The 16,180-nt window shown below is 42.2% G+C and overlaps 1 protein-coding gene across 13 annotated transcripts in view; it reads left to right on the forward strand.

Annotated features, from left to right (window-relative positions):
• Sox5 (SRY-box transcription factor 5) overlaps window positions 1-16,180 on the forward strand; it is a 944,504-nt gene that overhangs the window by 749,451 nt on the left and 178,873 nt on the right. For all 13 annotated transcript variants that reach the window (XM_085839787.1, XM_085839784.1, XM_085839788.1 and 10 more), the window contains 2 exons: window positions 3,906-4,078; window positions 9,298-9,366. In XM_085839787.1, coding sequence (XP_085695913.1) covers window positions 3,906-4,078; window positions 9,298-9,366 — 242 coding nt within the window. The remainder of the gene's footprint in view (window positions 1-3,905; window positions 4,079-9,297; window positions 9,367-16,180) is intronic.

A 16,180-nucleotide genomic window follows, 5' to 3' on the forward strand; every position in this document is an offset into this window, starting at 1 on the left:
TTCCTGAAAAAATATAATATCTCTAGAAAATTTAGCAAATATGTACATATGAAGAAAAGATTAAGATAACGTATAATCTCGTCACCTAAAATATTTACTACCTATGTGTGGATCCACTACCGTTCAGTCTTCTCCCCCGTGGTGATGTGAGATGTATGTGATGAGGTGAGGGTTAATACCGATGCATCATTTCATCCAGCACCTCACGCGGGCAGCCATCATGAAGAAACCCGCGCCATCACTCTTCAAAACGACAACACGCCCCAGCTTAGATGCCCCATGACTAGTTATCCTGACCTGATATTTAGATAATTTGTGGGTTTTACATTTAAAGTATTCATTTGTATCTATATTTCCTGCCCTGTGTTTGTGTATGTGAGGGTCTTTCAGGAGTAATACACATCCTTAGATACGATATTGGCTATTAACTGAGGGATATCTACATGCCTCGGACTGTGTGCACAATTCGGAGCTTTAGTAATGATATAGCATCTTAATGTCAAATAAACATTTCCACGAAGGGAAACTTTCTGTGTGTCTCTAGACTATGAGATAGTCACATAGCTCATTTTTCTTAGTAAGATGCCTCAGCTGTGATGGAACACAAACTTCTGAGATGCTAGTGGCTTTTTAATAAATATTTGTTGCAGTTTTTCTTTTAACCCAGCTAGCTCTTAAAGCATTGAGATATGACTATTATATGTATTTAACAAGCTTTCAGGGTACAACAACTGAGCAGTGTGACTCTGTTTTCATCCTCTAAGATAATTTGGCTCCCTCCCAGTCAAGCCCCACAATACTTGCATTTTCGTACTGCTCTCATTCTCTGGGCTCCAGGTGTTCTCTCATGCTGTCTCCTGGACTTACTCCCTGTAGTGAATTCTCACATCCTCTCTTTCCTTCCCCCTCCCTTGCTAGAGGGAACTAGATCATTTACCTGATTGGTCCTGATTGGTAATGCACACATATGTAACTTCTTTTAGATTTTCCTTCAACAGGGAAAGCAATGGCTGCTTACTTATCAAAGAGACCAGAGCCAGGCTGAGGAGATGGAAGTGCTTGCTCTGCAAGCCCAAGTACATGAGTTTTGATCCTCAGCCATATTCTTTGCCCTGCTCAGTCGTTGACTGAACAGTTCCTCTGTTGACCAGTCAGGGAGGAACCGGGGAGCAGTGTGCTCAGCATTGAGACAGGATTCTCAGAGTAACGACCGCAAGCAGCCATGGAGGCCCAGTAGTCAGCCTCTGAACTATAGGAGGATAACCTTTGCACTGTACCCAGCAACGTCACACTCACACTAAGATGTTAACGGAGTTGCCATGATCGAGTAAGCAACTGCCCCAAACAAAGCTAAGTGTTCATAAAAAGAAATATTATAAGGAAGGCCTGGGAAGAAAGCTCAGTTGGTTAAGTGCCTACCCCACAGATTTGATGGCCTGAGTTTGGATGTCAGGTGCCCCCATGGAAGGTCAGGAGTAGCAGCACTGAGACGATGGAGATAGAAGGATTCCTAGGGTTCTCTGGCTCCCCAGTCTAACTCAATTTCTATGGATTAGGTTCAGTTATTCATTTGATCAAAATGGTATTCAGGGTTAGCCTTTGCTTCTACACACACACACACACACACCACAGAGTGAGAGAACCTGTGGCATACACACAACTGCACGAACACACATAGAAATAATAAATAAATGGTAATGAAATATCACAAAGAGTGATTCTTACCTTAAATCCATCTACTCCGAATCACGTTCTATGTGTTCCTTAAAAAGATGTGTTACAAACTGTATTTTTAAAAGTTTGTGTCTTTTCCAAGTAAAGATATGAAAAAAATCCACTCACTGTTGCTACTCTTCCTTTTTAAAAACGAACTTTTTCCTTCATAAAAAGTGATGCAGTTGGCTGGCAAGGGTGACTGAGGTAGAGTAGGCCGGTGTAATCATGTATACAGGTGGCAAGGGTGACTGAGGTAGAGCAGGCCGGTGTAATCGTGTATACAGGTGGCAAGGGTGACTGAGGTAGAGCAGGCCGGTGTAATCATGTATACAGGTGGCAAGGGTGACTGAGGTAGAGCAGGCCGGTGTAATTGTGTATACAGGTGGCAATCGTATCATTAGAAAGAGCTTTGTCTTCTGTTTGAATTGAAAACTGAAATTAAGGAGCACAACCAGCCCTGCTGTTAGCTAGCACCTATGGTAATAGAGGACTTCTTTCTCTGATTGTTCTAGAAGGACAATTCAGCTCGGCTCAGCTCCGTCTCGGTGTGCAGCACACCTTGCTGAACTGCTGAGTGAGTACTGAGCCTGCCTTAAGATGGCAGATGTTGTAAATATCTGGACCCCACACTTCCTTTAAATGACCATAGTGTCTTGTCAGCTTCTAGATTCATGTACGATTTCGGGTAAATTTAAGGTGATTCTCATCGGCCAACCTCATTTTGTCCCTCAATAGGAACCTGTTGTACTCTCAGACTTGGATGTTTGCCTTGTTGACTGTTCAGGCTTTGAAAATGAGAAGATGATCTGAGATGCAGTTAGTCATGTTTTAAAACTCCCTCCTTGGTTGTGGTGCCCAGTGATAAACCCATTACTGCATGTGCTATCACTGGGCCACAGGGGAGCCAAGGTCTTTCCCCTATATTAACAAAGAAATTCTCATGCTGATCTTCCTGGTTGATTTATAAATAAAGGAAGGATTGGAGAGGTGGCTCAGTGGTTATGAGTGCTGTTGCTCTTCCAGAAAAATCACAGTTCAGTTTCTATCACCTACAACCTCCTGGAACTCCATGAGAGCCAGAACTATCTTCTGACTCCTGGGGTACCAGCATTCATGTGCATATAAGCATACACAGACACATAATTAATAAAATAAAGCTTTTTTGAAAAATGAAAGGCAGATCTTTTTTTTTTTTTTTAGTTTAGAATAGAGTTTATTTGGGGCATGTGGAGGCGAGTTAAGAGGGAAGCAGATGCAAAGGCAGAGAGAAGGAGAGAGTAGAGAAGTGGACACCAGTCATGACCATGTTGGGGGGGAATGGGAAGAGAGGGGGAACAAGGGGTCAAGAGGCAAGAGTATAAGAGGCAGATCCTATTCTTGACAATGCCTTGATCTCACCATAATTTGGCTATGAATTTTCCTTGCTTTTGTCTTGCTTGTTTACTTACAACAAAATATAAAGGGCAAGAACTCTGGCTCAGGCATCTTTTTATCTCCTGCAAGTCTATCTACCATAGAACCTCAGAATCAAAAGACTCTCACCAGCGATTTGTAATTTACTCATAAAAGATACAAAAGCCATAGGTTACTTATTGCAAAATGTCAGAGTGTCTGCTCATTTCGGCATCCTTTATTTTTGTATGTGCATGTGTGTGCACATGTGTGTCTTTGTGTGTGCATTTGTGCACATGAGTTGGCACATGTACACAGGTGTGCTTATGCCCAGAGAGAGCAGATGTTGACCCCAGTGGATGTCTTTCTCACTTACTTTCACCACCCTCCCTTTTACCACCTCGTCGTCTCTCCATGAACCTGGACTTTCTGACTGGCAAGATTTGTTGTTCAGAAAGCAGCTAGGATCAGTCTGCCTCCATCTCCACAGTAAGCTCTGATTCCTGTGCTGACATTCTGGGTAGGAGCTGAGCATCAAACTCATGTACTTGGGCTTTCCGAGTGAACACTTCATTAACTGAGCTGTCTCCTCAGCCTGGTTCTGATATCATTGATAAGCAAGCAGCCATTGCTTTTCCTTGTTGAAGGAAAATCTAAAAGAAGTTACATAAGTGTGTATTACCAATCAGGACCAATCAGGTAGCTGATCTAGCTCCTCCCTGTAGCAGAATCATTTTCATGGAAATGTGGCTGCCTTCTCAATTCTCCTATGTGTCTTCCTGTTGTGTTCCTCTCAGGGACTCCTGAGAGCCTCGCTGAGAAGGAGCGGCAGCTCATGGGTATGATCAATCAGCTGACCAGTCTACGGGAGCAACTCCTGGCTGCCCACGATGAGCAGAAGAAGTTGGCTGCATCTCAGATAGAGAAACAGCGTCAGCAGATGGAGCTGGCCAAGCAGCAACAGGAGCAGGTGAGAGAGACTGGGGACCAGGGGGTGGACTCTCAGCCAGCTGCGGCTTGTTCCTTGTCAATACTGTTCTCAGTAGAGAAAGATGTATAGCAGGCTTCCCCTTCTCAGTCCCTAGAAAGTAAAGGAAAAGGAAGAGAAGAAGCAAAGTCACCCTCTAACCCGAGATCAAATGAACTGTGTGACTACTTTCGGGTGTGGGGACATTTTAGGCATGTCATTTCATGGTTTCCTAGGTAGGATGGTCAGCCCATCCCACTTCTATGGCTCCACTAAACTTATTTATCACCAGCATGATGGCATCCATGGAAAACATGCCACCTAGACTAGGCTGGGTTCCACTCAAAGCCCTGGAGCACAGAACATGGCATACATAATGATCTTATGGGCATGGGCCCAAGATGTTTAAGACATATACAAAAATATTATTTTAGATTTACCTCACCTCTCCAAAGATATCTTAGTATGAATGCACAGATAGAAAAAAAATCCATCAACGACAACCCAAACAAAACAAAAGCTACTGACATCAAATGCTTTTAGTCCCTAAACATTCCATACAAAACAATTTCCAGCCTTTAATTATAGTTTTACTGAGTGTGTTAGGGCAATCACAGAAAAGAACCATGTAAAACGCCCTCCTCTACAATTGACATAACCATTGTGATGGTGAACTTAACCCAACTGTGATCATGTGCATCGGTTCCTACAAACAAACACAAGTGGATGTCTGAGGGGCTGCTGGCGCCCAGCCTCTTACTGCCAAACAGTTAGCTATTGATAGAGTCTGGGGGATGGGCAGTCAGTATCTTCACCTGTGTACCTGTTATTGAGCCTACCTAGCTCTAATTGACAGCGCCAATCTCATAGTCACACAGAATCTCTGGGTCACAAAACAAAATGAACAGATGTAAATATGAGAAAGAGAGTTGTAGGGAAGAGATAGGTAGGCAGGGGTCATACAGAGGTAGGAGATAGTGAGGCAAGACAGTCCTCGCCATGGCACTGGATAACTACGCTGAGTCCACAAAACCCACAAAAAGTAATCATTACGGATGTAGTGACAGAATGAACAACCCATGGAAAATTCAGAAAACATTTAGGGCAGAAACATTTTGAAAAGGGATGGATAATAATGGCGGTAGGTAAATTTGCTTTGAAGAATAGATAGGCTTGAAACAGGGAGTCAGGGTTCTAACGGGGAGGCCCTAAGTTACCTGCTGTGGCTCCTACAAGAAGTTTTATATTTACACATAAAGGACGCGCTAAGCCAGGCAGCGTGGATACCAACCATGAGCACGAGCGAGAAGCTCTGAATGAAGGAACACGATAGTGACGAGGCTTGTGGAGTGAGCAGCGGGAGGAAGGGAGCTAATGTGTGTTACCCTGGGGAGAAATGAGAACGCAATGGAGCTTTGAAGTAAGGCAGTCCGGGAACATGATTTGAACGGCATGGGGCATTCTCCACACGTTCTTCACCTGCCCCTCTATTGCTTCATGAGAAATGAATCTGCTTTGTTTTGTGTTTTGTTGTGGTTCTTGCTGTTGTTTTCTTTTTGGCAAGTGGGGTGTTAATGTTTTTACTTTTTATTTTCTTTTCCATTACTTTTCTACTTATATTATCATTGTTTTTATTATTATTTTGTCACTATTGTATATGGTCATTACTATTTTGATATGTCTCATTGTGTAGCCCAGACTGTCCTGTATTCTTAGCCCTCTTGGCTCACCTGCCCAAGTGCTGAGCCCACCATGTCCATCATATGTTAATTTTCAGTAAAATGCCTTAGGATTATTTCCCTTTAAGATGTATTCATGCTATTATTGGATGCACCTGTATTCTTTCGTTAGCCCTGTGAAGAGCTCTGAGAACTTTCTGTGACAGAAGTAGACAATCTTTGTCCTTGGGTTTCCTATACCATCAGCCAAGTCCCACTGTAGACCAACTGAAGGCTCACCTTGTACGGGTCCCCTGCTTGCCTCGGGGGACCTGAGGGCAGCTTGCTCTTTATAATAGAAATGGATGTTTGCTCATTTCATCGTACAGTCTGGCGCATCTCTGAGTGTCAGCAGCAGATTCTAGAATGTTTTCCTTTCCCAAGATCTTTGCCATTTTTCTTGGAAACTTATGAAGTAACCCTGAGGTCTTTCCAAAAGTGCTTTCTGGTGGTAGAGATGCCTTGTGATGCTACCTCCATAGCCTTGAGTGCCCTCGGGACAGGTACAGGTCAGGCTTCTGGCACCCAAAATGCTCTCCCAGTCTGGACATTTGTCTCAAACAGGCATTAGCAACCCAACTCTACATTCATAGATCCTCTTCTGTAAGATTAGGGGAAAGAGCTTTGGAGTCAGCTCGGTCTGTTAACTGTTTGACTCCTTCATATGATGCCTGATTTCAATCTTTATTTTATTTTTTTTTGCCTGACTTCAATCTTTGAGAGCCCTCCTAAGAAAGCCAGGTGTGGTGGTTTATGGTTGTAAGCCCAGTGCTGAGGCAGGTGGTTTCCTAAGGCCAGTTGACCAGTCAGCCTAATCTACTGGAAAGTCTCTGAACAATGAAAGACCCAGTTTCAAAGAGTATAGTGGGCAGCGTTAGAAGAACAATATCCAAGGTTGTCCTGCCCCTCTCCAACACAAGGAAAAAGATATAGATAGATGAATAATCATATATATGTATATGTATATATATATATATTCCAAAACAAAGAGAAAGATTACACACACATATATATGTATACATATATGCATATATATATATATATATATATATATATAGAGAGAGAGAGAGAGAGAGAGAGAGACAGACAGACAGACAGACAGAGAGAGACAGAGAGAGACAGAGAGACAGAGAGAGACAGAGAAAGAAACAGAAACAGAGACAGAGATGAAGTTAGCTTTCCCAGACTTATTGGCGTTCTCACCCAGCTTAGGATGCCATCCCTTTGCATATACTAATGGTTATGGACCTAACAAACATTGAGGTATTTTTACCTGACATATCAGCCTTCCCACCAGAGTCTGAGCTTTAGTCCATGACTATCTGTTCAACAAATCCGTATTAATCAGGTTCTGATTTAGTTATTAGAAGTTTTGAAGGACATAATCCCCCACTCCCACCCCAATGAGCTACTGGACATTTTGATGGGGGTTGGGAAGTACAAAGCAGGGGATTGCAAAGTCATGCTTTGATAAAATCTCTGCCTGCGGCCAACTGTCCAAATAGCACATGAACAGAGCTCTGTAGAAGGTGAAGGGGCAAGCCACGTGGGTACCCAGCCAGGGCATCCCAAAAGGAGGCTGAAGGAAGTGCTCAGATACAGGAATAACTATGAGAAAGAAGTAAGAGCAAGCTCAGTGTGCTGCAGAGGATGCCAGGAGAGAGATCTGCCAAGGGATGACAGAGCACAGGAAGAGATAGATAACATGGAGAAGCAGGAGAGCAGAGTCTATGGGCTTGCAGTCATGGTGTGGTCTCTGCCTTGTACTCTTGAGTGGGGCAGAAGGGTTTTAAAAAGATGAATAGCATGACATGCTATTTCTTTTTAAAAAAATCTATATATGGACACTAGCCTATAATAGAGCAGGGGAAGAAAGAGCAGAAACCAAAGAACAATGAATAGGAGGTTGTTACATCCATCCAGCTTAGATTCTGGCTTAGAACAGGAGCCAGGAGAGAGGGGTTTAAATGGCCAGCTTCTTGACATGTTTCTTGTGGTACCTTTGTAAGGAAATAAGTGTCAGATGAGGAGATGCTATATTAGAGACAACCAAACTTTAGCAGAGAGATTATATTCCTCAAACAAAGAAACAAGCACATAAAAGCTCACCTTTCCTCTTACTTGCCTTCAGAAGAGAAGAAATGCTCTTTTCTCTGAGGTAGCCATGAGGGTTGTAAGGAATGACAGAGTGTGTTCTGCAGCCATGAAAGGAATTACAGAGTCAGTCCTGTAGTCATGGAGACCCACCCTTCCGTTTACCTTTTAGCCTCAACTTTCTAAGACAGAAGTTAAAGGAAATGTAAGGAAATGTAAAGGAAAGTAATAAAAATGATGTAGGAGAATCCAGTCTTCCTTCTAAGTCTATGATGTACAGTTGTCTAGAGGTCTGAGGCTGCCTTTCTTGAGTTTCCTTTAAATACTACAGTACTTGAAACTGTCACTACTACACCTCTTGGTCTTGCAAATATACATTCATGTTTGGCAGATGTGCACAGACATGTGTGTGGTCTGCCTTTCCTGCATTCTTAGGCGTTTCCTATGAACAGGCAGTTGCTAAACAAATACCGAGTCCCATGGAGTCGTAGCTTGCAGTGTCAGTAGTACTAAGGTCACAGAGAATAGGCTGAGTGTGTGTAAGTGGGATGTGGCTGCTCTTCCCTCAGTTGGAAAACCCCCAGGGCAATCATAGGCAGTTCTGGATCTCTCCCAAAGTTAGACCTGTTGAAGCTGAAGCATCCTTGAATATGTGTTGAGTATGGGCATGGATAGATGTGTCTGAAGCTTGAAACCCAAGTGTTGGTCATGAGAATGAGCACAGACACAGTTGGCACATGGATGAAAGTGGACACGGTGGGAAAACATTTACATTAAATCTTTGAAGAGTGACACATTTCATTACGGTGTAGAATCGAAACAAGAGAGGGTCGGGTCATAGAGCCAGGAAAGAAAACGTAAGAGCAAAAGCACTGGAGGGTGGACTTCTAATTGGATTGAGAGGGTACGGATGACACATTCTGAAAGGGAGAGATAGAGGTGACATTAGTGTGCAGCTTACAGTAGGAGGTGAAAGACTGCTACTTAAGCTTGTGCGAGGCCAAAATGAGAAGAGTATTTACTCTAAACCAGAGTCCAGAACCTCAACGACGGTACTAGTATCTTTGATACCTAGGGCTACTCTGAACTCTTTCCTAGCAACCCCTCCTTTTTGGCAAGCTCTTTCTCTACAGAATGATTGTCAGTGCTGTTGATACATCGCTATGGAGACTAATAATTGAAACCCTCCCATGTCTTACTGCTACGAGGCACCGTTTAGGCTTTAAACAAGGTGTACCTGGTTGCTGAGACGGAATGTCTCTCTTGATTGTGCTTAAGGATGAAATGCTGACAACTCAGTTCATGGAAGGGCGGTGCTTCCATCTTTCAGCTGGTGTCAGATCCAACTGCAGTGGGCAGAAGGTTGGTCTATCCTACCCTGTGTTGTCAGTGTTCTCTGTTTCTCCACAGATCGCGAGGCAACAGCAGCAGCTTCTGCAGCAACAACACAAAATCAACTTGCTTCAGCAACAGATCCAGGTCAGAGATCAGCATCTCAGCACCCTCCCACTTAAAGAGAGTCCCGTCATTTCTCAGTCTGATATAATTTAATGGAGGTGACACACACCCCCCCCCCCCAAGCTGGAAGTCACTTCTGGCCTAATTCTCTCTATGTTGTCTGTGTGGTGCAGCTTTCAAGTGGTGGCTCTGTTACAGACCAGACCTTATCTGACAGAATCTCTAAGGAAGTTGCCAGTGATGTCTACCTCATGCCTAGGAGGGCTCACCATAAGAGTGCTACCTCACTGCCACATGCTTTAGTGTTAGAAGATGAAGCTGTAGACATTCCTAGTGGGGTAGGTGCAAGGACCCAGCAGAACGCTACAGCTGGGTTTTGGTTAGAAACTCAGAGGTTCTGCTTCTACTTAAACCTAGAAGGGCACAGAGAGGGCAAAGAACCAGTGTGTGGCAGATCTGAAGGTGGTATTGCCTGGGGAAGCCAGGTCCACTTTTATTCTGTATTTACAATGTTTAAGGGCATTAATAAGAAAGGTGCCTGACATGGTAGTGAGTGAGGAAATTAATCACCACACTTCTTCTCTCATATTCACTAGAGACACGCACTTTGTCCATGTTGAGCTGTCTTTCCTGATAGCACTTAACATCTTAGAGATTTGGAGAGTAAATGATACATACCATCATGAAAAGTCCAGCATCAGAGTCTAGCGATGTGGGATTCTATCACCCAGAGGTGCCCAGGAGTTCCAGGCTTGCTTAGGTTACATAAGACTCATCATCTTAGGTTACATCATCTCAAACAATACAAAGGCAACAAGCATCACCTGCCCCATAGGGTCAGGATGTAGGGCATCTGCTGAGCACTTGAAACCTACTGTCCAAGGATGCAGTACATGGGCCAGTACTCTAACTTCAAGTAGTATCTGTCTGGACACAACAGTTAGGTCCAGGATTAAATTATTTTTCTTACCTGAGAAGAAATTTATCATTCTCTTGAATTTTTCTCTGGAGGGCATAGCATTTTATACTGTAAACATCATAGAAGCAAATGTAAAACCCATTTCATTCAGTTACCCATGGGGCTTTGAATTATTTGTTAACTACATTTCTCTCATTTTATCTTATGGGGTCAGCTACTCTCTTATCCTACACCATGTGGGCTAGCGTTTACCCTTTCATGGTCCACCTTAGGCAAGAACTTCCATAGCTTAAATTGCATTTGCTGTCTGAAAATACTTATCTAATATTCTGATCTCAGTCTTCTGTTGCTGCACCACATAGAGATCCACATTCCACCAGGACTTACTCATGCCCGGTGTGCCTTCTGGGCTGTTTTGTGCCATTGTTGCTGGGGCCACCCTCACAAAGCCCTGTGTTCCAGTTACCACATCACGGAACACTGAGCTGTACAGTTATCTTAGCCACAATTAGGCAGCCCCTGAAACTCTTTGTTGTAACTTCAAACACTAAAGTCACTTAAGTGGTCTACCTATTAACAAAGGCATTTGCTGCCATTAACCCTGGGCTAGACAGCTGTGTTCAGTGAACTAGACATTTTTTGTTTTTTTTTTTTAAAGACTTGCAGCTAGAGAGCGTCACACAGTCCTGGCTGGCGTGTTACAGGACAAACTGATGCTCTTGTTACAGGACAAACTGATGCTATTGCTCAGTATTTGCCTTTGTCTTTACTGTGATCTCTCTGAAGGTGAGGTTAGTTGAGGCATCTTTTATACCCACTTGAAAAATATCTTTCAACTGAAGGAAATGAGTGAATTCTCTTAGAATCACGCTTGACCTAGGAATTCTATCTTCTCAACTCTTATGGACAGAATGAAGATAAGCCTTGTTCTGGATTTGCTTATAATTCTGAGGGAAAACCCAACACAGATTCGCACATGAACTGATGATTTCCTTAAACTTCTGAGAGTCAATTGTTTATGAAACGTTTTTATGGCTCTTAGAAGCAACATTTGCTCAGAAATTCATAATTTTAATTGGATTGCATATTCTTTTTGTATGTTTCTTGATAGAGGGCTACTGGGGTTAACTTCTTCTGACAGGACTATTCACATGACTCCTTGAGGTTAAAAGACGAATTAAAGGCTTCTGTTATGTTTTGATCACAAACACTGATCTCTGTAAACAAAATATTGTCATAACAAGAACCTTCCATCTTCCCGCAAGAACATTTAGGTCTTTATAAGAAGTTAGGCTAGGCCATGGAGGAGCCAGCCTTCTTTTTTTCTACACAGTAGCAGTATCTCCTAAAAAGCTCACCTCTTAGCCTTAAAAGAATGACAGTTTGTATGTCCACCTGTTGTGTTCAGCATTTCGGGCACAATAACACAGAAAGTGGCACTTACAAAGATTACAGGAAAAGCCATCTCCCCAGGGTTGTTTCTGTTTTCTTTTGTTTTAGAAACTTGCGTTGTTCCTGGCTTTTCCTTTTTTCTTCTACTTGAACTTTCTACAGTAATAACTTCTTATAGTGTGTTTCCTGATTCTCTCTTTACAGTAACTCTCTCTCTCTCTCTCTCTCTCTCTCTCTCTCTCTCTCTCTCTCTCTCTCTGATGTGGATGTTACTCTGTTTCATGTAATGAACCAGGGCTGGTGGTCCATCTTGACCTGGGTCACTGTACGAGACAGGAAAATAAGTGACCTCCACTCATCTTTTCTATGACAACAAATCATTGTCCCCAGAGATGTGCATTTCTGTCCTTGTTGGGACATTTGAGGAGACAGAGTCTCTGTAGCTTTGGGGGAGGTGTTTAGATGGTGCCTTAGTTTATGAATTTTTGCCCATTTTTAACAGCACTGGGTCGAATGTCATTTTCTTGATAGTAAACAGCATTAACCCAACAGTGATCGAGTGGTAAAGTCCTTTCATATATTTTAAGATAACCTGAAACTTTTCAGATGCAATTGTCTTGTGATCTCATACAGGACATCATGTTTACACTTTAAGAGAATCACATAATTTACTCATCTTCTGCTCTGACCAACTTTTAAACCATTGCTCATTGTGTTCTCTTCTGGAGAAAAGAATTAGTCATTTGTAATCTGATGTTAATGGTTTTTGATCCATAGGTAAGAAAGCAGGATTAGTCACAGCTCTGGCTCATTGACTCTGCCCAGGGCTCTGTGGGAGGGAAGGAAGCACTCCGTTCCCCTGATGTTCCCGATGAGTAGTAAGCATACATAGTCATACACAGACACAAATACATATACACACAAGCATATACATATAACATACCCATGGCACACACACACACACACACACGTAGAGAGACACATATCCATGTACCTGCATTATATAGGACCATACATATATACACACAAATGTCCCCACACATACGAATGTACACAGTCTTTTTTGATTCATCACCAAAATTGATCGTACAATGTTCCAGATTGGTTGGATTTTAGAATTTCGAGACATTCTCCTAGGAAGCTTATACTGCACCCATCTCTAATGATCATACTTGTGATCTGAAACACTTAAGGTTTGTTTTTCCAGAGTCTGAGAACTGGGGACAGTAGCTACTTTCGAACATCCTAAGTTTTGACCCCATTCATTTCTATCCTACCACTAGCCTGCCATTTAAGGCTTAATGACCCAACTTTGAAAATGCTCCCCTCGGCCCCTAGAAATTTAAGCTTACAAAGTCAAAATGCAAGTTCACTTAGGTACAATTGAATGATTAAGTTGCAGTCATGGGTTCAACCAATTTATGATAAAGGCTTCATTTTATTGGAGCCAAAGTTCTCTGAGCTCATTAGAATTTGGGTAATTCTTGATAAATTATTATGCAGAAAGAAACCTACTGAAATACCGTATTGAAAATATAATAATGTTAGCAGTGACATAATCGTGCTTGGCTGGCCTGCTGATTTGTGATTTCTTTCTCTGAATGTGGTAAGTCAGGGTCATTTTACTCCCTCAATAAGACCCCCCACACATACATGAGCACAAAGAGATTACAAGGTAACCTTGTCTCTTTGGGAGACTGGAAATGCCAAGAATAAACAGCAGGCCATTAAGGTTGCATTTCAGCCTGAGAAGGGAATGCATTAACCCCTTGAGTTCCAGCTAATATTGGAGTATTTGAAGTGCAAATCCCATGAATGGACCATATGTGTATAGGTACCTAGAAGAGGAAAGACATGAGGAGGTAGAAATCTCATCAAGAGCTACCTACCTACTTGCTAATCTGTCCTTCAGTTTCTGCAAGCAGAGCTACTTGGGCAGAAAGGTGTTATGTCCTGACAGAGAAACAAGGGGACCCAACAGATGGCAGGTTTATAGTTCTGGGCTTCTCTTCAGAAGAGATACCTGGAGCCCCTGTGAATTTTCTACTTTAAGAAGTCTGCTGGCAATAATCTAGAGACAGGGTTTCAGGCAACCCCATCCCCTCTCTCTAGGGAGAGAGAACAGCAGGTTGGTATGCATCTATATCATCATATCTATCAATAAAGCACATGTTACATCTATATCATCATGTCTATCAATAAAGCACATATTACATGGCAATATGAGTTCCCAAAATAATGAAAGCAACCATGTTGAGCCTGGACCTCTAGACTATATTTATTTACTTTTCAATAGGCCCCTATTCTTTATCTCTACATAAAAAATACAACTCTAGTCTGGTGGTTTGCATCTGTCATCTTAGTGTGATGGACATGGAGGCAGGAGGATTACCATAAGTTTGAGGTCATCTTCTTCCAGCTCTGCTGGAACCTCACAGTATAGTATGTGTCTACTACATTATTATAGCCCTCCTATTTACCTCAGCTTCTTCATACCTGCATTCTTGTTGAGTCAAGTCTCTTGGCCCCTGCCCTGTCAGACAAGGGAAGCCTCTCTCCCAGAAGTCACTTGCTATTTCCCCTATATATTCTCTGAATATCTGATATTATATATATATATATATATATATATATATATATATATATATGTGTGTGTGTGTGTGTGTGTGTGTGTGTGTGTGTGTGTGTGTGTGTGTTATCTACAAGTCTTCCTGACAGTTAGAAATCAGGCAATATTCACATTTAAATATAAAGAGATGGATTGTCAGGGCATCTGGCAACTTTCTACACCATGTCTTGCTATTCCAAGTTTTCTCTTCACGGTTTTAACCTCAGTGTCTCCTTAAATGTCTGCAAAGCCTTAAGAATAAGGCGACTCTCCAGAACCCCCACTCTCTGTTGCTCTCTTGCTCTTTCATTTGGGATGGATTTATTGAAGAGTCTTGGTTGTTTCTGGAAAGGAATAAAAGGTTGTCACTATGATTTTTTAAACTTGTTCACATTATTATCGTTAATATACTATAAAAGTGATGCCTGCATTCCTCTTAAGATAATAACTATATTGAATTTATGTTAATAACAGTACTCGGAAGTTCTAAGCTGGATTTTGAAACAAAACCTAACTTGTGCTCTTTACCAAAAAAGATGGGGGGAGTGGGATGGAGAAAGGGAGATGTTTTACCTGAGGAAGTCCCTTCCTTTCTCCCTTCCTTCCTTCCTCCCTCCCTCCCTCCCTCTCTTCCTCCCTCTCTTCCTTCCTTCCTTCCTTCCTTCCTTCCTTCCTTCCTTCCTTCCCTTCTTTCTGTGTGGGGCCATTTTTCTCTTCAAATAATTCTTTCATCTGTAGTTAGTATTGCAGAAACTTGGACCAGAAGAGTCTGCAGGGAACTGCACTTGGATCATCACATCCAAGCCTACCCTTTATCTGATGAGCTACTCTTTCAAAAGTTTCAAATGTGGCCATTATATAGGACAACAGAGTCCAGCCCAGAAAAAAAGTGACAATGGGTTTCCCATGAGCCCTAGCTTTTTCCTGGTTTCTACCTGTGGACAGAGTTAGTTGACCCCTGTCTCTTGCTCTGTAATCCACATCTCATCAATTTACAAAGTAGAGCCTGTATGCACTTAGAAAAGACCATGGGGACATGCCTGTCACCAGTGGAAACAGCACAGACCAAAGCAAACAGAATTCAGGGCAGAAGTCAAAGCTGACCTGAAGTGAGCCCCAGCTTCTGTTTATTTTGCCTCTGTGGGGTGGCAAAAGAAACACTCCTGGGTGGAGGAGCCACAATGCAGAGTGCTGCACTTCCTTTCTAAAGAGAATTCACAAAATAGTCAATTAGAAGGCAGTGAAATTAGCAGAATGTTAGCAGGTGAGCGAGTGCATAAAGAACACACAGACGTCATGGGTCAGAACCTGTACCCCAGACACCCACAGCCCAGGGGAAAGGTGAATTGGCTTCTAGACACAGAGCTTTCTTGTATGCTTTTTAGCTTTTGCTGTTGAGTATTCATGAAGCCTGTAAACAAAGTAAAACTAATGAATGCTTTTATTCTATGTGTATGTATGTTCACGTGCACATATGTGCTTATAATGAAGATCCATTGGTTCTTGGCTAAGACCCTGGGAACATAATTGGAAAGCTTGAAATATGAAGCAAGCTTATCATGTCGTAGTTTTTTCTTCAGAAATGAAATAAAAGTCACTGGATACTAAGGAGTTAAGAATACCTGGAGTCACAAGCATTGTCTCTGTTTTCACTATGAAGGAGGAGTACCACATTGAATGTTCAGGATGCAGTGGATTCTCAGTCACCATCATTCTTAAGTGCAAAGCAACACTTGGTAAACATGACTTGCTTTTCTTCCTTGTGATACTATTCAGGTAACACACATACATATACACACATGCAAACATGCATACACACATATACATACACACATACACACATGCACACACATAACATATACACATACACACATATACTTATACACATACACACATATACACATACATACATATAC

Source organism: Mus caroli, unplaced genomic scaffold (genome assembly GCF_978045245.1).
Source record: "Mus caroli unplaced genomic scaffold, Mus_caroli_1 scaffold_7, whole genome shotgun sequence".
In the NCBI taxonomy this organism is placed as follows: Eukaryota; Metazoa; Chordata; class Mammalia; order Rodentia; family Muridae; genus Mus; species Mus caroli.